The sequence below is a fragment of the Monodelphis domestica genome, chromosome 1 (genome assembly GCF_027887165.1).
Source record: "Monodelphis domestica isolate mMonDom1 chromosome 1, mMonDom1.pri, whole genome shotgun sequence".
NCBI lineage: Eukaryota > Metazoa > Chordata > Mammalia > Didelphimorphia > Didelphidae > Monodelphis > Monodelphis domestica.
This window is the reverse complement of record NC_077227.1, coordinates 352,731,528-352,758,321: the sequence shown is the minus strand read 5'-3', so window position 1 is coordinate 352,758,321 and position 26,794 is coordinate 352,731,528. Positions and strand designations below refer to the sequence as shown.

The window sequence follows — 26,794 nt, the reverse complement described above, 5'->3', positions numbered from 1 at the left end:
TGAAGGTAGGATGAGAATTATAATATCATAGAATTTAGATCTGAAAAGGACCTTAGAGACCATTCAGTCTAATATCTTCATTTTACACAGAAAAAATAACCTAAGCTCGAGAAAAGTAAAGAGAAAGTTTACCTACGGTGGCATAAAAAGTATATGACAAAGTCAGGAAACAAAGGCTTCTACATTGCAATAAGAAGAATTCATACATCTTTAGTACTTTGACATTTGGATGTACTTTCCCACCAAAAATTCTACTGGAATGGAAAGCATATGCATTATTACCCCTCTTTTGTTTTTTTAGATTTATTTTTTATTTATTTTTAACATTCTTTTCCTTTTAAATGTTTAATTCCAGATTCCCTCCTTCCCATTTCTCTCTCACACACTGAGAAGACAAACATATATCAATTATATATGTGAAATCATGCAAAACATATTTTCATATTAGCCATATCACAAAAAAATAGTAAAACATAAAGTGAGAAAATTAAACTTCAATTTGTACTCAGAATTCATCAGTTCTCTCGCTGTAGATGGATGTCATTTTTTCATCATGAGCACTTTAGAATTGTCTTGGATCACATAGTCTTTCACAGTTGGTCATCATCAATATATTGCTGTTATTGTGCACAATATCTTTAAGTTCTTTTTACTTCTTTACCACCACAAAAAGAGTCATAAATATTTTGTACATGTAGGTCCTTTTGCTTTTTCTTTGATCTCTTTGGGGTAAAGACTTTAAAAGTTAAAATTAAATCTCAGTAATAAAAATATTATATTTAAGAGATTTGTTAATGATCATTAGAAATCAAGGAATAAAGAAGATACAAAATGAAGACCTCATGCCTATGGCTGATCAGCCAGTTCAAACACCTGCCTTACTACCACCAAGCTTGGGACAGGAAGTAAAGATCTGGGACCCTTCACTTCCTTATTTAATATCCCCTGTCTATAGGAAATACATAAGGACAGGAAGTCAGTGGGCTCCTAGGAAATGTAGTTCTTTTTTTAGGGTAACAGATTTTTAATTATATAAGTAGTATTTCATTTCAAAGGGTATTTATTCACAGTTCTAAAGCCCTTTTGGGCATAGTTCCAGATTTTCTCAAGAATGGTTGGAGCAGTTCACTACTCCACCAACAATTCATTAATATACCTTTTTTTCCTTCAATCTCTGCAGCATTTGTCATTTCTGATAGATTTTTTTAATATGCCTTCCACTAGTGAATAGTGATTCAGAGCATTTTTATATGACTATAAATACCTTTGTTTTCTTCATTTGAAAACTTCCTGTTCATATCCTCTGACCATGTATTATTTAGGAAATGACTCTTATTTTTATATACTTGACTCAGTTCTCTATATACTTAAAAAAAGCTTCTTGTAAAATCTTTTTATATTACTTCATTATCTATGGTGCCTTTTAGCAAAATGTAGTTTCCCTAATTAGGTCTAATTTTGCTTTTGCTTTATCCAAGTTCATGATTGTCACCCCTACCCTCTTCATATCAGCTGATGCATAATAGACTCTGCTCCAGCCTAGAACAGTATGTGTCTTTCTGACTCTAGCATATATCCTGTACATTACATATTGTTAGATTCTGGTTTTCAATCCATTTTTAATCCACTTCCATTCAATGAGTTAGCTCATCTCATTCCCATTCATAACTATTACCACCAACTATGCATTTCCCTCTATCCCATTTTCCTATGTTTATCTATCTTTCTCTCTTTTATTTTGTCCCTCCTCAAAAGTCTGTCTAGATTCACCTTCCACTTCCACTTCCTCCCCAAATCTGCCCTTCCCCTTTTTTCCTCCTTGATATCTCTTATTGCCTTCCCCTTCTATCTCCCTATTCAGTAAGATATTTTCTATACCTAAATCAGTGTGTGTGTTTCCCCATTCTACTTCTCCCTTCCTCCTCCCAATGCATCCCTCTTTCTTATCCTTAATTTTTTAGATCATCCCAACATAATAAACTCACATCCATGTCCTTTGTCTATGTAGACTCCTTCTAACTGCCCTAATAATAATAAAGTTCTTAGGAGTTACATGTCTCACCTTCCTTTATAGGAACATAAAAAAAGTTTAATTCCATTTAGTCCTCTCTGATTACAAATTCATGTTCACCTTTTTTATGCATCTTTTGTTTGAATGTAAAATTTTCTATTCAACTTTAGTCTTTATATCAGGAATTTTTGAAGTATTCTGCTTCATCAAATACTTATATTTCCCCTAAGGAGTTACACTCAGTTTTGATGGATGGTTCTTGGTTATAATCCTAGCTTCTTTGTCTTCCAAAATAACACATTCCAAGACCTCTATTACTTTAACTAGGAAACTGCTAAATCTTATGTGATCTTAATTGTAGTTCTTTGATATTTGATTTTTTTCTGGTTGCTTGCAATACTTTCTTTCTGAGAGTGCTGAAATTTGGCTATAATATTCCTGGGAAATTTTTATTTTGGGATCTCTTCCAAAATGTAATCATTGGATTCTTTCCACTTCTATTTTACCCTCTGCATCTAAGGGTAACTACTAAGATATTGAGGTAGATTTCCTTTATAATTTCTTGACATATGATGTCTAAACTCTTTTTTATTGTGGCTTTCAGACACTCCAATAGTTCTTAAATTATCTCTCCTCAATCTATTTTCCAGGTCAGTTATTTTCCATTGAGATATTTCACATTTTCTTCCATTTTTTTCATTTTTTGACTTAGTTTTTATTCTTTCTTAAAGTCTCAAAAAGTCATTAGCTTCCACTTGCCCAATTCTAAATTTTCAGGAATTAATTTATTCAGTGACCTTTTGAAACTCTTTTTCTATTTGGCCAATTTTGCTTTTTAAGGTGATATTTTCTTGTGTGTGTGTGTGTGTGTGTGTTTGTAACTCTTTTACCAACCTTAATTTTCTTTTAATAATTTTCTTGAATAGCTCACATTTTTCCTCCAAAATTTTCCTCTACCACCATCTCTTTCTTTAACTCTTCTGGGAATTTCTGCTGGCCTTGGGGCTAATTAGTATTTTTCTTTGAGATTTTGTTTGTCATGTTTTCATATTGTTATCTTTGTGTGAATTTACACATTGGTCATTCTTACCACTATGGTACGTTTTATGGTCAGGTTCTTGGGGGGGGGGGGGTTGCATATTTTCCCTGACTGTTTTTTGTCTTTGAACTTTATGCTAAATTTTGGCTTTGCTCACCTGGTTGCGGGTGGGCACTATGACAAGCATCAGGCTGTTTCATTCTACTGTTTTCAGAAGTAGTTCTGAGGGTCTACAAGTTTTCAATGCTTTCAAGGTAGTGTAATCCCAGAAGAGGTATAGTCAATTTTCTATTGCTCCTTTACCTAGAAGGAGCACCTGCTCCCCTGTGGTCACAAGTTCTAGTATTCCTCTTGACCCTGGAACTATGACCAAGGCTCCTGTTACCTTGTGACTGACAAGTACTCCTCTCCATTCTAGAACCGCAATCCTGAAGTGCTTATGGGCAACAGAGTTGCAAATCAGCAGTAGCTGCACCTAGTTCTAGGAAAGGGTCTTCTGTAAGCTCTTTCTGACCAGTTTCCCAACCCCCTTACCATCTCTGGGTTAAGAGCTCCCAAAGCTGCTGCTGCAACTGCAACTGTCTTCAAGGTCCATTGCTGATGCTCCTGATTCTGGGCCTGTGCCCACCCTGTGTTACAGAACTCTCTTGAGAACCTCCTAAGTTGTCTAAGACTGGAAAGTGTCTTCTTCTGACCTTTGTTGGCCCTGCTACTCCAAAACTTGATTTGAAATATTATTTTAAAGTTGCTTAGAGGGGAATGTTGGGAGAGTTCAACTGAGTCCCAGTCTATACTCCACCCAAGAAATATTATCCATGTTTTTGAAAGATGAGAAAACTGAGTCTCAGAGAAGTTTTGTGCTTCACCCATTTCTACACAGCTAAAAAGTATCTAATCTAAGATTTGAATCCAGGTCAACTCATTCCAAGTCTATCCTTTTTTTTTTCCATTACATCATCTTACTCAAATCCATTATATCATCATGCTTATCACACTTGAAAGTTCTATTAAAACTAATCTCTCTTCACCTATCTCCTACTAGTCAAAAGGTTCCTCTTGAACATTAGTTGAGGGCGGCATTGGCCTATGAGCCCATGACTGTTCCAAGTATTGTGTTAATGCTCACTCCAAGTTCATTTGAGTCTAATGCAAATGGCAGAAACCAAGACAAATTAAAGATACCTGAACCTTCCCTTCTTTATCTGAGTTTTTTGTCTGTCTCTCTGTCTATCTGTCCATATATGTCTTTCTCTGTCTCTGTATATTATATATATGTGTGTGTGTGTGTTTGCATATATGTATATATATACATATATATCTTTCCATATCTCTGTATCTTTGTCTCTCTGTCTCTATCTCTGTCTTTCTTGCTCTTTCTCACTCACTCTCTCTCTGAGCTTTATCCCTATTCCTTACCAGTCTCCCATCCAGAGGGAACTATTATTTTGCTGACTAGGGTGGAGGTGGTGGAGGAGGGAAGGCTTTTTGTCACTTGCCATCTAATTGAAATCGTTTCTGCCCAAACTGAGTGCCAAGTTCTAGCTTATTCCAAATGCAGATTTATAACTTGCATCGATCCCCCATTTCCAATTGAGTCTGCTACAGTTTTTTTTTTTACAACAAGTTGGCCTCCATCCCCCTGAATCCTTCCCTCAAACCCCAGGGAAGCAAGTTGGCAAGGAGGGGATAGGGAGGAGGACTCATAAGAGCAGACAGAGAGAGGCAAGATACAGTCAAATTCATCCCAAATTAGGACTAGGTGATCTCTAAAAGTCCTTTCCAGGTCTAACAAGCTATGAATCTGTAGGCCTAGAAAGATTCCAATTCCTTCTACCTAGATGGATCTACATATGAAGATATGTGCAATTATATATATATGGGCATATATGCACATGAGTATGCAGGGTATGGCCAGGTTGTGTGGGTACAGACCATAAAGTGGCATCCATGGGGATGGGGTGGGGTTGTAATGCTTGTAAGAGTGAAGGAGTAAGCATATATATTTGTTCATGAGTGTGGGAATAAGGGTAGGAGTATAAGAAACAGACAGAGATAAGACAGAGAAAAAGAGGGTGGAAGGAAGGAAGAAGAGAAGGAGTGAATAAGAGAAGAAGAGAGATGGAAGAGAGAAGGGAGGAAGAAAGAAGGAGGAGGAAGAGGTATAAGGAGGGAAAAGAAGAGAGGATAATGGAGAGAGGAAGTGAGAGAGGGGAAAAGAGGAGAGAAGCAGGGGGAAGAGATAAAGAGGAAAGGGGAAGAACAAGAACAACCTTGAATACCTATAAGATTCAATATTAAAAAAAAACACTAGGATTTTTGGATAGGATTGGGGGTAACCTGAGAGAGAAAAAGGCCAGACCATGAGTCAGAATATCCAAAGCTCAAGCAACTCATCCTCTGATCTGAGAAAGGAGCCAAAAATGCAAATTCCCTCTAGGTCAGCCAGGATGAATTAGAGAAGTAATTAGAGAATAAAACAGAGTGACATGAAACCGTGTAGCCAATTTGCCTCAAGGACCTGGGTGTGGGGATAAAGTCTCTCCTCTGACTGGAAGAAAGTCTGTCATTCCCTGCCTTAATTGTCCAATGAAACATAGACTGTCCCACTCCTTCCCCTCTTTCATTTCCAGCACTGCCCAGATACCAAACTGTAAGTGAATTCTCAGTAATTCTAACATAGTGTCATAGGCAGAGACATGATATGGGGTCCAAAAGTCTGGCATCTCACGCTAATTCTGCCACCACCTCCCAAAGTGAAGTCCCAATTGGACTTCAGTTTCATCATCTGTGAAATAAGGAGGAAGGCACAGCTCCTTCCAACTCTGTCGCTATGTGCTAAGGTTCCTTCAAATTCTGACATTCAATGTTCTTACATCCTGGACATTTAGGTAAGATCATGGTTTGACAGGAAGGCAGTTAAGACTGTATAATGGGGGTTGTTTTGTAAATCTCACAAAAACAACAACAAACATTCCAGAGAACCAGAGAAGAAATGAGACAAGAATCTCTACACTGCATTTTAATTGCCAGTACCTTAGACTTAAAAAGATATATGCCAGTAGACAACACAGTCATTACTAGCTCCAGATTGTTCCCAGTTGGAAAGTCAATTCTTAACAATACTTTCTAAGACAAACTTTACCTAACTTTCACCAACCCAGTCCAAAGATAGCTCAGACCTAACTTCCTTTCGTTATCCCTAAGTGGCAGGAAACTTTGTAGCCATTGCTGGAGAGGAAGTCTTCCCTGAATAAAATATACCCCCCAAAATTAATCAAGCCCTGTTATGATTTTTCCCAAGTGATAACTGCTATACTCCTAGGATTCAGGAAACCTAGATTCTTAGCCCTTGTCTGTTGCTAATTTGCTGCATGACTCTGAACAAGCCATGTCTCCTAGTTGGGTTTCAGTATTCTCTTCTATGAAGGGATTGGACTAGACCAATCTATAACATGCCTTTCATCTCAGATAGTCAATGACTTTGTATTTCAAATCATTATGCTACATAATACATGTGTATTAGAACATTGTATACTCAATATCCAGTGCTCTAAAGTCTTTTACAGGTTTGTGTTTTATCTTCTAAGAATCCCTCCCATCTGTGTTAGGTCATAGGATCATATTTGGGAATTTGGAAAGGACCATCTAATCTAGGTCTTTCATACTGCTGCAGATGAGTATACTAAGGTCAGGGAAGCTGTCGATCAATGGTAAACAAAAAATTAATAGTTGTCTACCAAAGACTAGGCATTATAGTAGTAGTGTAATGTAGTAGTCTCTCGGTAACCGAGGATGACAATTGTCTTTGTGTGTTTTCATCTATGGTGTATAGATGAGTGTGCACAAAGACACTTATGCATGAAGGAGATTTAAGTGGAAAAGTCATTGCACAGAGACAGTTCCACTCTCTCGGCATTGGAAGCCTGGGTCCAGTGGCACAAAAAGTCGTTACACCTGGAGACTTCCTCAGCTGCATTGGATGGCCGTGTTGTCCTTTGTGCTCCAACATGCCCTAAGCACTCCACAGTGATTTGCTGCGTCTCCATATCAGCCGTTGAACCTTCTTATTGCCGAAGCAGTCTTCACATGCTGGGTGAGCAAAGCCTTGGTTCACCAGGGGTCTACGACCCGATGGCTACCCTCACAAGGTTTAGTAGTATAGTAGTATAGTAGGTGCTGAGGATACAAACATTAAAAAAACAATCCCTGACATCATGAAGCTTGCATTCTAATTGGAAGAACAGCATGTATACATGTAAGCAAGTAAAACCATATACAAAGAAATGTCAAGGTTTTTTCATGATTAAATCAATGAAGACAGAATTATAAGAGAAATGTCATAGAGAAAAAATGCTTGCATTACATTTGTCCAATAAAGTTGTGCTATCTAAATAGCACAGGCTAGCAAATTCAACAATATGGAAATAAGTTTTGATCAAAGACAGATGTAAAATCCAGTGGAATTGCACATCGGCTATGGGAGCAGGTGGGGAGGGAAAGAACATGACTCTTGTAACCAAGGGAAAATATTCTAAATTGACTAATTAAATAAAATTTTCCAAAAATAAATAAATAAATAAATAGCACAGGATATAGAAACAAATATATAACACTTAGAGCCATTCCTCAATAAATAAGTGATCAAGCAATGTGGTTTGTTTGTTTTTTAATGGTTGCATTAAAAACTACTCCAAAGCAAAAATAATAAGACAAATACACATTAGGATAAGTCTAAAGTATAACTTCACACTATACAAGTTGGCAAAGATTTTAAAAATATGGGAATAGTCAATGTTCCCTATGTTGGAGGGGCTGTGGTAAGATGGACACAATAAAGTATTCTTAGTAGAGCTATAATATAGTCCAACTGTTAAGCGCTTCAATTGGTAATCATGAAAGAAAAGTGACAATACTATCCATATTCTTTGGTTCAAGAGTCCATATTACCTCCAGAAGTCAGATAGTCCAACATTTGCTAAAACAATCCACTAGTACTTTTTAATGGTTGCGAAGGACTAGAATCAAAATTGATGCCCATAAATTGGAGAACAGTTAAACAATCATGGCATATGAGTGTAATGGTATAACATTATGTAGCAGTAATAGTAAGCATAAAAAATTCAAAGAAATGTGAGAATATTTGCATGATCTAGTAAAATAAGCAGAACCATGAGAATAATATACATAATAACCAAATTAATATAAATGAAAAAATAACTGAAAGAAAACTGAACTCCCTATAATGGAAAAATCAATGAAAGCCATGAAACTAGAAGAAAAATGAAATAAGAATATTCACTTTGTCATTGAATAAACATTTATTAAGCATTTCATATGTGCCAGGTACTGTGCTGAGCTCCAGAGATACAAAGAAGGGAGAGAGGAGAGAAAGCACAGTCTCTTTTCCCTCAAAGAATTTACATTCTAATGGGGAACACTACATGTAAACTATGTACCCATAAGGCAGAGGGATATAGTTTGCAATATAAATAGGAGGAAATCTCAGAATAAAGATACTAACAGTAACAAAGCCCATACTTCAAAATATGTGACAGAATGGTGAGGGACAGAGGCTACTAAGATGGAATATTGCATGCATTGTCTCTGTATTTGTTTTAATTTAAATGATTTTTCTCTGTCACAAGTGAGGGATAAATCTAGGGGTAGGGGTAGTATACCAAGGAATAACTGTGATGTAAAAACAAAAGGCACTATAAAATGTAGAGAAGGATCAGCTAGGTGGCTCAGTGAATAGAAAGCCAGGCCTAGAGATAGGAAGTCCTGAGTTCAATCTGGTCTCAGATATTTCTTGGCTGCTATGATCCTGCACAAGTCACTTAACCCCCATTGCCTAGCCCTTACTGCTCTTCTGCCTTGGAACCAATACTCAGTATAGATTCCAAGACAGAAAATAAGAGTTTGAAAAGAGAAAACAGAAAAAAAAATTTAAGAAAACATCAAGAATTAATTTGGGAGAATACAACTGCTTGGAGAATCAGGAAAGGCTCAGGTAAGAGATCATTTGAGCTGTAAATTATATGGAAGAAGATAGAAGTGATGATGGAGTACATGAGTAGGTCACATCCAATCTCACCAACAAAATTGTGCTATCTAAATAGCACAATATATAAAAACAAATATTTAATACTAATATCCATTCCTCAATAAACAAGTGATCAAACAATATGATTTGTTCTTAAAAGAACTATAAATGGCCACACTGTACAAAGGCATGGAGATGGCAAATTAAGGTTAAAGAGAAGTTTGATCAAATTAATGTTTAGAGGGCAGTAATGTGAAAGGTCAACAGATGCCAATTGGCAGTTCTCACCTATGGCTCTAAGAAGCTGTTGCATGTGTAGAGGACACACTCTAGTAAAACCATCTCAGCAGATGGGCTAAATCAGGTTTAGGATGACCAACAGACCTCAAAATCCATTGGTGAGTTGGGGTTATATCTGACTTAAGCTTGTGAAGACTTTCCCTGGTGGAATGGGAGGTTGAGAACAATTTGTTCTAATGGCCATGAAAGTGGTAGACATCAAAGAATCCAAGGTTGCATGTTGAGATATCATCAATTGCCCTGACAAAAAATGGTCTTACCCCTGGACTTGATGACTCTGGAAGAAAGAGGGAGGCTGATAACTTTGTGCAACTCTCTCTCATTTAAATCCAATTCACATGTGAGTCAAAATGCATCACCCACATTTGATTTATAACTTTTTTATATGGGTATGTGATTAGGGGTTTTGGTTTTTAAAAGATTACTGTATTACAAAAATGAATAATATGGAAATAGGTATCAGTAATAACACATTTAACCCAATGGAATTGCTTGTCAAATCTGGGGTGAGGGGGAGAGAAAATGAATCATGTAACCATGGGAAAATATTTTAAAATAAATTATTTTAACAAATACATCACCCGACTTCCAGTCAAGATGGTGGTGTAGAAGCAGTGAAAGTTCAGACCTCGGAAACCCTTCCTTACTGATCGCAAACAGAGTGCTCCTAGGCCACCGAAATTCAAGCTGAACAACAGGATAGACCTGGGGAAACCTCTTCCTGGACCTGGATCAAAAGGTACCACACCCCAAAAGCCAGAACCCTAGATCACTTGGATCTAAGGGGTAGACAGAAAGAAGGTCCCAGGACCCATCCCCCCCAACCCAGAGTGCTGAGCCCAAGGCAGCAACAGGAACCTCAGGGCTCTGAGGACTCACCTTGAAAGCAACCCGAGCCAGTCTCTGGAGCGCCCAACACAGACGGCAGGGAAACATAGAGAGAAGGGGGAAGCCTGTAGCCCCCTGGCTGGGTCCTTCCACCTGAGTCTCAAGGGAGGTCCCAGCTTTAGGGCACCAGCTGAACCCAATCCCATCAGGAGCCCTCAGAGCTACTGAAAGGACAGAAAACTCAGGGCTGGCAAAGGGGTTGCTCCGAAGAGCTTACCTTGAAAGTAACCCGGGCCAGTTTCCGGGCATTCAACACAGACTGTGGAAGAGGAGGTTGCTGCTTTTCTTTTTCTTCCTTTTTTTTTGGCTCTGGGATCATTCGGCCCACACCACCTGAACCTAATCCCATCAGGAGCCATCAGAGTCCAGGCAAGCCACAACCCCTCCCCCCTTAGAGAGCTGGGTCTTCTGAAAAAACAGAAACCTAGAGGCGAAGTCAAGATGGCAGCCTAGAAGGAGCATAGACCTGGCAGCCTGGCCAGAGCTTTAGAGATCCTCCATATCTGCTCCAGCCGTCCAGGAAGTTTAAAACTCAGAGTAAACCCAGCCCAACTAAGCTGAACTCAATCCCATCAAAAGTCTCCAGAACACAGGGAAGCCCAGGCTCCCCATCCATCCTCATTGACTGCTGGACTTTAAGCCAATCAAAAGCCTCCAGAGGACAGGAAAGCTCAAACCCCCCAACAACCCTCCCTCAGAGATTACACCAAGAGATCCTCTGTTAAAGCTCCAAGAGGGGAGACTGATAGAAGTCCCTAAAAAAACAAAAAATGAGAGGAACAAGAGCACAGACAAATACGGGGAGGAAAGAAGGGGTGAATTTGAACAAACAACAGAAACAGAAGAAAGAAACTACAATAGACAGCTACTACTCACCAAATGGAACAGAGGGGGAGAGATCAGCAAACAATAAACCAGAAATCCCAGCGAATTGGATACAGGCTGTGGAAGAACTCAAAACATAACTAAGAGAGGCTGAAGACAATTGGGAAAAGAACTTAAAAATTAAGATAAGTCATCTGGAAACAGAGGCACTTGAACTAAAACAAGAAAATAGTGTCCTGAAAGCCAAAATCATCCAGCTGGAAAATGAGGCAAAGGAGATGAAAGATGAGGCAAAGGAGATGAAAGACGAGATAAAGAGGATGAAAGACGATCTTCAAAGGAACTCAGACCAGAAGGAAAAAGACGACCAAAAAGCCAAAGATGAAATCCAATCTTTAAGAACCAGAGTAAAACAACTAGAATCAAGTGAACTCACAAGGCAGCAGGACACTATAAAACAAAACAAAAAGAATGAAAAAATTGAGGAAAATGTGAAGCATCTCATTCACAAAACAGACAATTTAGAAAATCGTTCAAGAAGAGACAATTTAAGAATAATTGGACTACCAGAAGACCACAACAAAAGAAAAAGCCTGGACATAATACTAGAGGAAATTATCCAGGAAAACTGTCCCGAAATCCTAGAACAAGAGGGGAAAGTGGAGATTGAAAGAATCCACAGATCACCCCCTGTATTTAATCCCCAACTGACAACACCAAGAAATGTTATAGTCAAATTCAAAAACAATCAGATAAAAGAACAGGTATTACAAGCTGTCAAGAAGAAACCATTCAAATACCATGGAAACATGGTGAGGATAACACAGGATCTGTCTGCATCCACACTGAAGGACCAAAAGGCATGGAATATGATATTCCGGAAAGCAAGGGAACTAGGCCTACAGCCAAGAATAAAATACCCATCAAAACTGACTATATTCTTACAGGGGAAAGTATGGTCATTTAACACAACAGAAGAGTTCCAAGCATTCATAAATAAAAGACCAGACCTGAACAGAAAATTTGAAGTCCAACCACAGAACTCAAGAGAATCATCAAAAGGTAATTAAAAAAGAGGGGGAAAACAACAACAACAACAAAAAAGGTTTTTTTTAAGAGACTCAACAAGTTAAAATGATATGTATCCCTATAAGAAAAGAGGTCATTGGCAACTCTTAAAAACTGTTGCTATCACCTAAGCAGCTAGAAGAACTACATTCAGAGGGAACAGTGACAAACTGTATTGGATGAAAGGACAAGACAAATAGGTAGATAGATATATGCATGCATAAATACATATACATGTGTATGTATATATATATATATACTGACTAAAGCTAAAAAAGAAAAGAGGTTATGACTAAAATAAATGGGAAAAGAAACAAATGGGGGTAAATTTATATGTCACAAAGAAGCTCATGGTGGGAGGGGGGAGAACATCAATGCACTGGAAGGGTAAAGAGGTTGGAGACAGGAAATACTCAACTCTTACGTACTTTGAAACTGACCCAAAGAGGGAAGAACAATCCAATCCATTGGAGAAGAGAATAGATTTGCACCCTATAGGGGAGTAGAAGGATAAAAAACAGACTGGTGGGGAGGGAAGCAGTACAAGGGAGGGAGAGGGTAGTGGGGGGGGGGGGAATTTTTAAAAAGACTACAGGGGAAAATAAGGGAGGGAATAAGAAGGGAGGGGGGTAAAAAGGGAAATACAAGGGGGACTGATTTAAAGTAAATCACTGGACTAAAAGATAGAGCTGAAGAAGAAAGGTTAGAATTAGGGAAGGATATCAAAATGCCAGGGAGTCCACAAGTGACAGTCATAACATTGAACGTGAATGGGATGAACTCACCCATAAAACGTAGACGAATAGAAGAATGGATTAGAATCCAAAACCCTACCATACGTTGTCTCCAAGAAACACACATGAGGCGGGTAGACACCCACAGGGTCAGAATTAAAGGATGGAGTAAGACCTTCTGGGCCTCAACTGACAGAAAGAAGGCAGGAGTGGCAATCATGATATCTGATAAAGCCAAAGCAAAAATAGACCTGATCAAAAGGGATAGGGAAGGTAATTATATTTTGTTAAAAGGGACTTTAGATAATGAGGAAATATCACTAATCAACATATATGCACCAAATAATATAGCACCCAAATTTCTAATGGAGAAACTAGGAGAATTGAAGGAAGAAATAGACAGTAAAACCATATTAGTGGGAGACTTGAACCAACCATTATCAAATTTAGATAAATCAAATCAAAAAATAAATAAGAAAGAGGTAAAAGAAGTGAATGAAATCTTAGAAAAATTAGAATTAATAGGCATATGGAGAAAAATAAATAGGGATAAAAAGGAATACACCTTCTTCTCAGCACCACATGGCACATTCACAAAGATTGACCATACATTAGGTCACAGAAACATGGCACACAAATGCAGAAAAGCAGAAATAATAAATGCAGCCCTTTCAGACCACAAGGCAATAAAAATAACGATCAGTAATGGTACATGGAAAACCAAATCAAAAACTAATTGGAAACTAAACAATATGATACTCCAAAATAGTTCAGTTAGAGAAGAAATCATAGAAACAATTAATAATTTCATCGAGGAAAATGACAATGGTGAGACATCCTTTCAAACCTTTTGGGATGCAGCCAAAGCGGTAATCAGAGGTAAATTCATATCCCTGAGTGCATATATTAACAAACTAGGGAGAGCAGAGATCAATCAATTGGAAATGCAAATAAAAAAACTGGAAAGTGACCAAATTAAAAACCCCCAGCAGAAAACCAAACTAGAAATCCTAAAAATTAAGGGAGAAATTAATAAAATTGAAGGTGATAGAACTATTTATTTAATAAATAAGACAAGAAGCTGGTACTTTGAAAAAACAAACAAAATAGACAAAGTACTGGTCAATCTAATTAAAAAAAGGAAGGAAGAAAAGCAAATTAACAGCATCAAAGATGAAAAGGGGGACATCACCTCTGATGAAGAGGAAATTAAGGCAATCATTAAAAATTACTTTGCCCAATTATATGGCAATAAATATACCAATTTAAGTGATATGGATGAATATATACAAAAATACAAACTGCCTAGACTAACAGAAGAGGAAATAGAATTCTTAAATAAGCCCATATCAGAAAATGAAATCCAACAGGCCATCAAAGCACTTCCTAAGAAAAAATCCCCAGGGCCTGATGGATTCACCAGTGAATTCTATCAAACATTCAGAGAACAGTTAATCCCAATACTATACAAACTATTTGACATAATAAGCAAAGAGGGAGTTCTACCAAACTCCTTTTATGACACAAACATGGTACTGATTCCAAAACCACGCAGTTCAAAAACAGAGAAAGAAAACTATAGACCAATCTCCCTAATGAATATGGATGCAAAAATCTTAAATAGGATACTAGCAAAAAGACTCCAGCAAGTGATCAGAAGGGTCATCCACCATGATCAAGTAGGATTTATACCAGGGATGCAGGGTTGGTTCAATATTAGGAAAACCATCCACATAATTGACCACATCAACAAGCAAACCAACAAGAACCACATGATTATCTCAATAGACGCAGAAAAAGTCTTTGATAAAATACAACACCCATTCCTATTAAAAACACTAGAAAGCATAGGAATAGAAGGGTCATTCCTAAAAATAATAAACAGTATATATCTAAAACCATCAGCTAATATCATTTGCAATGGGGATAAACTAGATGCATTCCCAATAAGATCAGGAGTGAAACAAGGATGCCCATTATCACCTCTATTGTTTGACATTGTACTAGAAACACTAGCAGTAGCAATTAGAGAAGAAAAAGAAATTGAAGGCATCAAAATAGGCAAGGAGGAGACCAAGTTATCACTCTTTGCAGATGACATGATGGTCTACTTAAAGAATCCTAGAGATTCAACCAAAAAGCTAATTGAAATAATCAACAACTTTAGCAAAGTTGCAGGATATAAAATAAACCCACATAAGTCATCAGCTTTTCTATATATCTCCAACACAGCTCAGCAGCAAAAACTAGAAAGAGAAATCCCATTCAAAATCACCTTAGACAAAATAAAATACCTAGGAATCTACCTCCCGAGACAAACACAGGAACTATATGAACATAACTACAAAAAACTCGCCACACAACTAAAACTAGACTTGAGCAATTGGAAAAACATTAACTGCTCATGGGTAGGACGAGCCAATATAATAAAAATGACCATCCTACCCAAACTTATTTATCTATTTAGTGCCATACCCATGGAACTCCCAAAAAATTTCTTTACTGATTTGGAAAAAACCATAACAAAGTTCATTTGGAATAACAAAAGATCAAGGATATCCAGGGAAATAATGAAAAAAACACTAATGAGGGGGGCCTAGCAGTCCCAGACCTCAAACTATATTACAAAGCAGCAGTCATCAAAACAATTTGGTACTGGCTAAGAGACAGAAAGGAGGATCAGTGGAATAGACTGAGGGCAAGTGACCTCAGCCAGACAGTATACGATAAACCCAAAGATCCCAGGTCTTGGGACAAAAATCCACTATTCGATAAAAACTGCTGGGAAAATTGGAAGATAGTGTGGGAGAGATTAGGAATTGATCAACACCTGACACCCTACACCAAGATAAATTCAAAATGGGTGAAGTCTTAAACATAAAGAAGGAAACCATAAGTAAATTGGGTAAACACAGAATAGTATACATGTCAGACCTTTGGGAGGGGAAAGACTTTAAAACCAAGCAAGACATAGAAAGAATCACAAAATGTAAAATAAATAATTTCGACTACATCAAATTAAAAGGCTTTTGTACAAACAAAACCAATGTAACTAAAATCAGAAGGAAAACAACAAATTGGGAAAAAATCTTCATAAAAACCTCTGACAAAGGTTTAATTACTCAAATTTATAAAGAGCTAAATCAATTGTACAAAAAATCAAGCCATTCCCCAATTGATAAATGGGCAAGGGACATGGATAGGCAGTTTTCAGATAAAGAAATCAAAACTATTAATAAGCACATGAAGAAGTATTCTAAATCTCTTATAATCAGAGAGATGCAAATCAAAACAACTCTGAGGTATCACCTCACACCTAGCAGATTGGCTAACATGACAGTTATGGAAAGTAATGAATGCTGGAGGGGATGCGGCAAAGTAGGGACATTAATTCATTGCTGGTGGAGTTGTGAACTGATCCAGCCATTCTGGAGGGCAATTTCGAACTATCCCCAAAGGGCGATAAAAGAATGTCTACCCTTTGATCCAGCCATAGCACTACTGGGTCTGTACCCCAAAGAGATAATGGACAAAAAGACTTGTACAAAAATATTCATAGCTGCGCTCTTTGTGGTGGCCAAAAATTGGAAAACGAGGGGATGCCCATCAATTGGGGAATGGCTGAACAAATTGTGGTATATGTTGGTGATGGAATACTATTGTGCTCAAAGGAATAATAAAGTGGAGGAATTCCATGGAGACTGGAACGACCTCCAGGAAGTGATGCAGAGCGAAAGGAGCAGAACCAGGAGAACATTGTACACAAAGACAAACACACTGTGGTATAATCGAACGTAATGGACTTCTCCATTAGTGGCAGTGTAATGTCCCTGAACAATCTGCAGGGATCTAGGAGAAAAAACACTATTCATAAGCAGAGGACAAACTGAGGGAGTAGAAACACCGAGGAAAAGCAACTGCCTGACTACAATGGCTGAGGGGACATGACAGAGGAGAGACTCTAAATGAACACTCTAATGCAAATACTAACAACATGACAATGGGTTCGAATCAAGAACACATGTGATACCCAGTGGAATCACACGTCGGCTACGGGGGGTGGGAGGGAGGAAAAGAAAATGATCTTTGTCTTTAATGAATAATACATGGAAATGATCAAATAAAATACTATAAAATTAAAAAAAAAGAATGACTGCAATTGTCAAAAATGGGGAAAAAATATATCACCCATATCATTTTACCATCTTAGATTTTACTATTTTACTATCTCATTCTTTTTATATCTACATTCCAAATATTCATATGATTATTTGTGCCCAGTCTGTGGTAGAGCCTTCCAAGCTGTACATCGACCTCAACAAAGTGATGTCATTTTGGTCCTCTTTGAGTATGAAGGAAACAACCAACCAAGCATCAAAACCAAGAATCAAATTCAGATCCTCTTAAACCCAAACCAGTGAGCTCATTCTCTTGTATCACACTGACTCTCTTTTGTGTTCTCACATCCCTTCCACTCTGAGGTACTTTTTAATGCCAACATTCTATGTTCTAAAGCCCCACCATCAAGAGTTTAGAATCTTTGACTGGCTTCTCCCTCTGTCTTATCCAAAGCCCCATAATCTTATCTAGTCTACCTCCCCCATTTTCCTTTTTACTGCTACAGGCCTAGTCCAGCCCTCCATTGTGATTTATGTAAATTATTATAACAGCCTCCTAAATTGCCATTCTGCTTCCAATAGGAAAGAGCCCATATCACAAATGGCCAGTGTTATTTGCTCTTGATTAACCTAAACCTGAGATTAGCTGAAAGATTCTCAATCCATAATAATATAACAGAAAATTTACAGATATCAGTGTACAGAAGTCTTTACATAGTCATATGTGATTCTGCTAACTTTAGTACAGTCCCCCCCCCCAAAAAAACTCTGAATCATTCTCAGTTTCTTACACCTAAATGTAAGAAGCTATAAATTCCGTAACAGAGGTTAAAACCTTCAGCCAAAGGGATTGAGTTCCAATTGTGGGATTTCAAGCAACAGTGAATATAGGAGAAATTTTTTAATTGTCTTGACCTTCACAGTCCCTGAATTGACCCTTTTATATGGAAGTATACTATTTTGTATGTAAGGTTGAGACCTGGTGGAGAAAAAAAGACCAAGAGAGAGACAGAAACAGAATAGAGAGACAGATTTGGAGAAAGAGAGAAAAAAATCTCAGAATTGTGAGAGACCTCAGAGGCCAACTAGTCCAACTCATACCTGAATAAGAATCCCTTTAAAAAAGAAAAAAGAAAAAAAAGAATCCCTTCTATAATACATTCAACAAGTAGTCCCGTGTTTGAATACCTCCTGAATACCAAGAAGTCCATTACCTCTTTGCTTCACTATGTGAGGGAGCTTTTTTCTTTACTTCAAACCTAAATTTGCCCAACCTCCAGTCACCCTTTATTCTGTATCTGCTGAGATCAAATAGAACAAATCAAACTCCACTTTCATGAGGCAATCCTTAAAACACTGAAAGATGATTATCATGCCTATCGCCAAGTCCTCTCTTTTCATCCTCTTTTCCTGCACACTTCTATCTTTTATACATGTCTTTAAAATCTAAATTGGCCGATGAACTCCTCATACATCCACACCAGACTCTTTAAACAACTTTTTCTTTTTTCTCATCAGAATTTTGTATTTTGTGTCTTCAAAATGTCATTCTTGAGACTTTCAAAATCCTCCTGGAATGACTTTCTTCATGGAATTTTATGCATTAGATTTTTATCTATCCTTAATATAAATTCTATGAAATCAGCTTTCACAAAATCTAGAGTTCCTCTCAGACTGTACCCAACTTCCCTCTCTTTCACTATCTCAAATTTCAAGATGGAGTGGTCACTTCCCCCAATACTTGCATAATTTCTACTATAAAAACCAGTTCTTTCTTATTGGTGAAAACTAGGTTCAGCAAATAAGGGCCCTTCATTGGCACCTCTATCTCTTGAAGAATGAAATTATCATTAAAGAAAGTCAAGCATTAAATGTTTTATTGAAAGCTAAATATTGAACATCAATACAATAAACTAAACTTGTGTAGTGAACATTTAGTTTAATTAATTTCAATGCATTAAGTATCATAACTGTTTTTCTTTTTTCCCCCATTACCATTCACCAAACCACCCTCCCCAACCTCCTTATCCAGTAGAAGTGCTCTCTTATAACAACTATACATAGTCGGGTAAAATAGGTCAACATGCTGACCGTATCTGAGAATGCATCTATTGCCTCATATCTCTAATCCACTTCTCTGCCAAGGAATAGGAAGGTATGTTTCACCTTCAGTACTTTGAAGCAATGATTGGTGATTGTTTTAGTTGAAGTTTTGAGGTCTTTTCGAGCTGGTTCCCCTCACATTATTGTGGTAATCAGTATAAAGTGTTCTTGTTCTGTTAACTTTATACCATCACTGAAATGAGCCAAGAAGTTATTAGCAGCTCTACTTTTGGAAAAGAAAAAATGAGCCCTAGTAAAATATCCTAATATGTGAATTTCCTTATCAATATGTTATGTCTCAGCCAGGCAGATCCATTTCATGAAGTCTTCATCTATTTCTTCTTCTTTCTAGATAGTTGTTCTATAGTATTCTTTTTTCTTTTCTTTTCCTTTTTTAATTTCTCCTTCCTTTCACCTTCATCCAGATTCTCAGTACCATATTCCATGCTAAACAACTCCCATTCCCTACCCTTGCTTCCCAGAGCTCCCTAAATGAAAACATGTTTGGAATTTACAGTACTACTACACATAGCTTCAAATACATACATATTTATCCTACATTGTTCCTTGAGGTTGTTTGTTTTTTCTCTTGGTTATATTGATGTCTTTCATTTTTACATCAGAGTTATTTTCATATTCTTCAGTTCCTTCTCCCCTGAGTATTTCTTGTGCCAAATGAAAACAGTTTTTCAAAAAAAATTCTGAAACTTCTGGTAACTACATCTGGCAGTATATGCAACATTCCACACCATAGTCCCCCACCTCTCTGACAAAAGGAGACAAATGTATTTCCTCACCTCTTCTCTAGAGACAAAATTTATAACTCTACTTAACCAATAATCAGCTCTATTATAACATTCTTTTCATTTATTCTACTATATTGTATATATCTATTCTCCTTATTCCTATTACTTTATATTGGTTCATACAAGTCTTTATATATTTTTTCTGAATTACTCATGAGCATTATTTCTTAGAGAGCAACAATATTCCATTATGCTCTCATGCCATGATTTGTTCATCTATTTTTCATTCAGCAGGCAGCCATGTTTTTCCCAGTTTTTTGCTACTCCAAAAATGAATAGTTAGATACATGTGGGACATTTGCTTTTGTCTTTGGTTTTCTTGTGGCATGTGCCCATATCCTGTTCCTTTTGACTAAAATAGATCTTTTCCAGAGTCATGCTCCTATTGTGGGTCCCACCTTGTCAAGTTAAGTTTATCTATTTGTTTTTTGAAACTCTCATTTTCCTTGCTTGTTATCCCTACTTTTCATATTTCTACACAGACATACAAAAACATAAGCTTTATTTCAGGTTTCTTCCTTGAATTTTGTTTCCTATGACTTTCTGAGCATCTCTAGTGCTATTCTTCTTCCTACATTGTAATTACCCTCTTTTATACATCTAGTTCAGAGAAGATACTGAACCATTTTTCTTCTTCCACCTTCCTTTTTTCTTTTTTAATTTTTTTTTTAATTTAAATCCTTACCTTCCACCTTAGAATCAATACTCTGTATTGGTTCTAAGGCAGAAGAGTGGTAAGGGCTAGGCAGTGGGCATTAAGTGACTTGCCCAGGGTCACACAGCTAGGAAGTGTCTGTGGCCAGATTTGAACCCAGGACCTCTCATCTCTGAACCTGGCTCTCAATCCACTGAGCCACCCAGCTGCCCCCTCCACCTTCATTTTCAATGTAAAACCATTAGGATTGGATTTTCAAGGTTACAAGCAATTATTTTCTTACCAACTCTTTATTAGGTGTGAAGCTAGAATCCTGACATTCCTATGGTCCAACCATGGTTCAAGAATCCAAATTCCATCATCAGACTTCATCTTAAACAATTTTTTCTTCTTATTGTGACAGAGGCTGGCACTAAAGAAAAAATGCCAGGCTGAAGAGTGTGTGAAACTGATCATCCTTGATGAGGATGATCTTCAGCCTGACATTTTTTCTTTAGTGCCAGCCTCTGTCATGTTATATGTATGTTTCTAAAATACCTAAATATACATGCATAAGGACATGAGGACATGTATGTGTTTACCTAATCTGGTTATTTTAAGAGCATACATTTATCTGCATGTTTATGAATGTGAATATATATGTCTTATAAGGGCATTAGATGTCTGCCTAGACATGGCTATGTGTGTAAGAATGTGGAGGGATCTATTTGGATATGAACGTTTAGCTAAGGTTGTATTCAGAGTGTTTGATTATATATATGTTGGCTGTATAGATACGTATGTTTCTCTTTGTGTATTTGTCTACATGTGTGTATATTATATGTGTGTGTGCAAGCATGTAGGTATGTGCGTGTGCCTCTATCCATATGGGTTTATTTTCATAATGGAAGCTGTCATGTATGTGTAGAGCAAATGTGCCAGAATTATATGTGTTACTAATACATATATATAAGCTGTGCGTCCACAGGGTCTCTGCAGTTAAGTGCTGGTGGGCACGTTTTCATGAAGATCTGTGTTTACGTGCATATAGTTTGGTGTTGTGGATGGGTTGCTGCACTGCATGTGAGCTTTGAGAGTAAGGAAGGGGCAGCAGTGCTCCTAAGAGCATACAGAAAGGAGAGCTTAGCAAGACCCAGGTGGTTAAACAGTAAAACGGGCATTTGGAATAGGAGAGTGGGGAGACATGGAGAAGACCTGGCAAGTAGGAATCTGGCAAGCAGAAGGTTAATCTTCCAGCCCCGGCTTCCATGGGGACTTAGGAGCCGAGATCACAGCTGTGCTTCCTCTAGACCCCAGGGATCTGTCCCTAAATTAGTCGGCAGCTTCTGTCGGATCGTCATCTCTTGAGCGCTTGGCCAGCTGCCGGGACCTTCTGCAGGGTGATGTTTGGGCTGGGTAAACAATTTAGCTGGGGCCTTCCTTATTAAGAAGCCAGAGAGGGATGTGTCACATCTCTCAGCTGTGGAATAGGCCTCGAGGGAAATACCCCCAGCAAAGTGGGGGCACATTGGTAACTAATCTTCCCTTTCCTTTCTCCCCCAGTCTGGCTGCTTCCAAGGAAGCTGAGGCTGCGGCCCGTTCCGCACCCAAGCCTATGTCTCCCTCGGATTTTCTGGATAAGCTGATGGGGAGAACCTCGGGATACGATGCCAGGATCAGACCTAATTTTAAAGGTATACAAAAATCCCCTCCCTTTTGCTTCTCATGACCCTCTTGCCCTTTTCCCCTTTGTTTTATAGAAGTCTTTTGTTGCCATAGAAAGAGCTGGGAACTGAGAATTAGAAGACCAAGATTTTAGCTCTAGCTCTCCAAGCCTTCACCCCAAGGGAAGCTTCACTTCACCTCTACAAACCTCAGTTTCCACATCTGTAAAATGAGGTTAAACTATCCTCTCTAGGGATTATTCCAGATTGAATATTCAGTTTTTTAAAGTTCCTTCAAACTCTAAAGTTCTGTCTTATATTCTATTTTTTCATTTCCCCTCCAACTCTAACATTCAGGCTCTATTTGCAAACATCCCTTCCAGCCTGAACAATCTGTGTTTATTCATTCAAACTTTAAATAAATATTTAAGGGCTTACTATGTGAAGAAAACACTGCTAGGTGCTAGGAGAAATCAAAGTTTAGGTAAGACATGGTCTCTTTCATCATGTTGATACTGGGGAAACACACACACACACACACACACACACACACAACCCCACAAGCTCCAAAAATAGTTATAAAAATATTATATAATAAGTGCATTAGAGATGTGTAATGCAATGTGCTATATAAGTAGGGAGTACTGAGTAGGGAAGAGAGCTTTACCACCTGAGAAATTAGGGAAGACACCCTGGAGGAGGTGGAATTTAAGGGATAAATCAAAACCCAGCAGGTAAAGAGGAAAATGGGTACATCTACCAGCCAAAAAGGAAAACATGAGCAAAGAACACCTAGAAAGTGCTATAGGGTCCAAGAATGATATAATTTGTCTAGAGCATAGATTGCATGAAGAAAAGCAACACAGGATTAAGTTAGGATGCTAAAATGGAACTGGCTTATAGAGAGCCTTGAAAGTCAGTCCAAAAAGTTTGAATTGTATTTGACTTGTAATAAGGATTCTTTGATAATGCAAGATCCCGTACAGCTAGGGAGGTAATTCTGGTCAGTGACGCACTGGGTATATCCATCATTCTAGACATAAAACATGGAAATGCATGCTCACCCAAAGCGCTCTCCACTGTCACTGAGGAAGATCTTCTGCCTAAGACATAAGCAGAATGAAGAACTGGTGTGAAAACATGCCTCCTAACTTCTGGCAGAAAGGTAGTGAGTGGTCTGGTTCAGAAGTGATCATGCAATGGACAATGTGTCAATTTGCTTTGCTGAAATTCCAAATATATTTTATTTCTAAATTTCTTTATTATAAGGGAGGTTTCTTTTGGTAGGGAGGATAACTGAGAAGTAATAGTGGTATTTTTTTAAATCATCATTATATCGTAGTATTATTGACTTAAAGCTGGAAAAAGCCTCCAAGACTGTCCAACTAGAGGCTGGACCCCCCTCATTTTACAAATTAGGAAACTGAGGCCTCATGAGGTTATGTGACTTGCCTATGGTCATACCCATAGTAAGCATCAATGGCAAGATTTGAATAGAAATTCTTATATTCTTCTGACTCCCAAATCAGAGCACTTTCCATACAATACCTCTGCCCCTCAACCCCTAAAAAAGAAAAAGAATGAAACAGAACTAGATTCAGAGTCAGAGACCTAGACTCAAATCCTCACTTTGCTACTTACCATCTGTAAATCTTTATCATCTCAGACAAGTCACAATCTTTTTTCTCATCTACAAAACTGGAGAATTATAGTAGATGGCCTCTAAGGACACTTCTAGCTCTAAGTCTAGGGTCCTAAGTTTCTAAAATAAGATTTCCTAGAAACAATGAGATTTTCTAGCTGCTCTCCAATGTGAAGATAACATTTTACAGATTATAATCATCATCAGGATATTACAGAGCTTCTCAGATGAAACTCAAATTTACTCAGAAGACAGGCCTAACAATTCATATGGGAGAAACAAAATGGATGAAAATGAGACTGACATACCCTTGAATGGGCAATCCATTGAATGAATAAATCAATTGTGAATGACCCAAATGACAATGGAAAGGTTTATGGTGGGCCCAAATGAGGGCAATTTATTTCCTATGTGCAAGAAATGCTTTAAAGAGATACTATCATGAAGAAAATGTAGGAATGGAAAAAGAGGCTGGTCACATGTTGAAAAAACAGATGCTCATAAAATGTAAAAAGAAGGATTGATAAGAACTACACAGAGAGGAGGGCAGATATGGATTGTGATTTGTTTGGCTGGTAAGAATACTCACACCCATGAGATTACATGTTCATTGAAGAAGGAAGTAGGGACATGAAGATATTTAAGCTGAAAAATGATAAAACTGAAATGAAGACATGAAGAATACTAGTCTGATGTTTATATTAAGGATAGATTGAAGCAGAGAAGGAACAGAGATAAGAAGGTCTCTTGTGAGTCCAGGATCCAGGTGATGTTCTATGTTCTAAGATCCCTTTTGTCTCTGATAGTTTATGTTCTAGGTTACAGGGTACTATCCAAACTTGACTTTTTTTTAACTTCCTTCTGGCTCTGATGTTTAACATAATATAGTGGGGAAAGTCAGAGGACCTGGGTTTCAATCTTGATTCTGCTTCTTTTTTCTCATGTGACCTTGAGCAAGTCATTTTCTGTCTAGATCTTAGTTTCCTCCTCTGTATAAGTGGGCTAGGATAGGGGCTATGCTCCAATTAATGACATGTGAATGTCATGGAATTGACTTAGAATCAAAAAATGTGATTTTCCCCACTCTACAGGTAACTCACTAAATGACTTTAGGCAAATCACTCCCCTTCCCTGAGCCTCATTTTTCCCATATGTAAAATGAAGGAGAATGATACTAGATTTGATCACCTCTAAAATCTCTTCCAGTTTTGACATGCTCATAAAGATCAGAGTATAGAGATTATTGAACCATATTTTGTTCCAGTCCAACCACCATACCCTACATCACCACCATATTTTTTATAAGGCCCATAACAGGTTACCTCCCTCTGGGGACTGTGGAAAATATAGGGGAGGTAAAAAAAAAAGGCTGGGTATAGATTTTGCTAGAGCCATTGCCAAACAGCTGAACCCAGCAGCCCTGATCTCTCCCATAGCCTTTGGGATGATGGGTTCTCCTCCCCAAACAGCCTAACCCCAAAGCTAATCAGTTATAGGATTCCCTATATGCAGCTTAAGAAATGCTTCTCTGAAAAGAATTTGTCTAATTGATTTGGAATTCCAGACACCTTCCTTGGCTTTCCTCTTGGCTCTAGCCCAAGACCTGGCCTGAGAATTTGTCGACTGGTAACAGCTTTCCTAATATTTGCTCACCTCTCTCTCATCATTCTCTAAGACTTTCCTGAAATGTCCTATCTATATAGCACAGTTCAAGTGATAGTTCCAAGAGAGGTAGATCAGTTCAGTGGAACAAGTGAGGAGACCTGAGTTCAAGTTCTCACTCCAACACTGGTCTACGGTGTGACCTTGGGGAAGTCAAATCTGTATCTCTGACCCTCTGTTTTCTCAACTGTAAAATGAAGGTTAGTTAGCAGATATCTAAATCCTGCTAGTCTGTGTTCTTGGGTTTCTTCTAGCTCTTACATTCTATGTTAGAAGTTTTCTCTCAATTCTGACACTGTAAGGTCTCTTTCAGCTCTGACAATTTTTGTGCTAATGGTCCCTTTCAGCAGTAACATGCTATATTTTGAGATTCCTTCTGGCTCTAAAATGCTATGATCCTCTGTGGATGCTGGCTGTTTTTTCTCAACCCACTAGTCTCTCTGTCACCCAGCCCCTGACCCTGCCTCTTGGTGCCATTCTCTGATTAGCATGGGATGAGGGGTTAAAAATTCCAAGGAACAATTAATCACTGGACAGCTTCAGTTCATTGAAGCAGGCCAGGTAGGAGGAAGAATGTATCTCTTTCACAGCATGGCAGCCTTTCAGAAAGCCTCCTAGATGAGGGGCCCCACCCTGGCATAAATGCATACACAAAAGCAAAATTAAACTTTAATATTTAATGAAATCTATACATTATCCTTTGGCCGAAGGCTGACGGTTTGTAATTTTCTTTCGTATAATTTAATTTCAGATTTATTTCAATGAACTGCACCTTCCCATGGGGTTAGTTTACTGGCTTCCTTTCCCATACATAAATCAGGATCCAATCATAGGCAGACAAGCAGACATTCTGGTGGTGGGGTTCAAAGGAACTGGTAGTAACTCATGAGGGCAACAATGCAAATGAAGGGAAGTCTTTGGGAAAACAAAGGGCTCAGATTTCGTGGGAGAGAAGAGTCTAGGGGATACTTCCTTGACTCCATTCTAAGTTGAAGAAAAGCACACTAGACTGGGAACCAAGTAACCTAAAGTCATCCTCACCACACCAAGTTTTTTTTTTTTTTTGCTCTATTTTGGATCCCCAAAGCTCGGTGCCCTGCACAGAGTAGGTACTTAATAAATGTTTACTGAATTGAAGTGAACCATTTTCTCCTCTCCCTGCAACTTCCTCTGTAAAATGAGGTGTTTGGATTTATTAAGTCTCAAGGCCCTTTACCACTATAAAACAAAGTTTTGGTGGTTTGGATTATAACCAGA

At 38.0% G+C, this 26,794-nt stretch overlaps 1 protein-coding gene across 1 annotated transcript in view; it reads left to right on the top strand.

Moving 5' to 3' along the window:
• The window catches only part of GLRA1 (glycine receptor alpha 1), a 103,169-nt gene that overhangs the window by 15,275 nt on the left and 61,100 nt on the right, over positions 1 to 26,794 (top strand). The window contains exon 2 of the mRNA XM_056816652.1: positions 22,133 to 22,263. Coding sequence (XP_056672630.1) covers positions 22,133 to 22,263 — 131 coding nt within the window. The remainder of the gene's footprint in view (positions 1 to 22,132; positions 22,264 to 26,794) is intronic.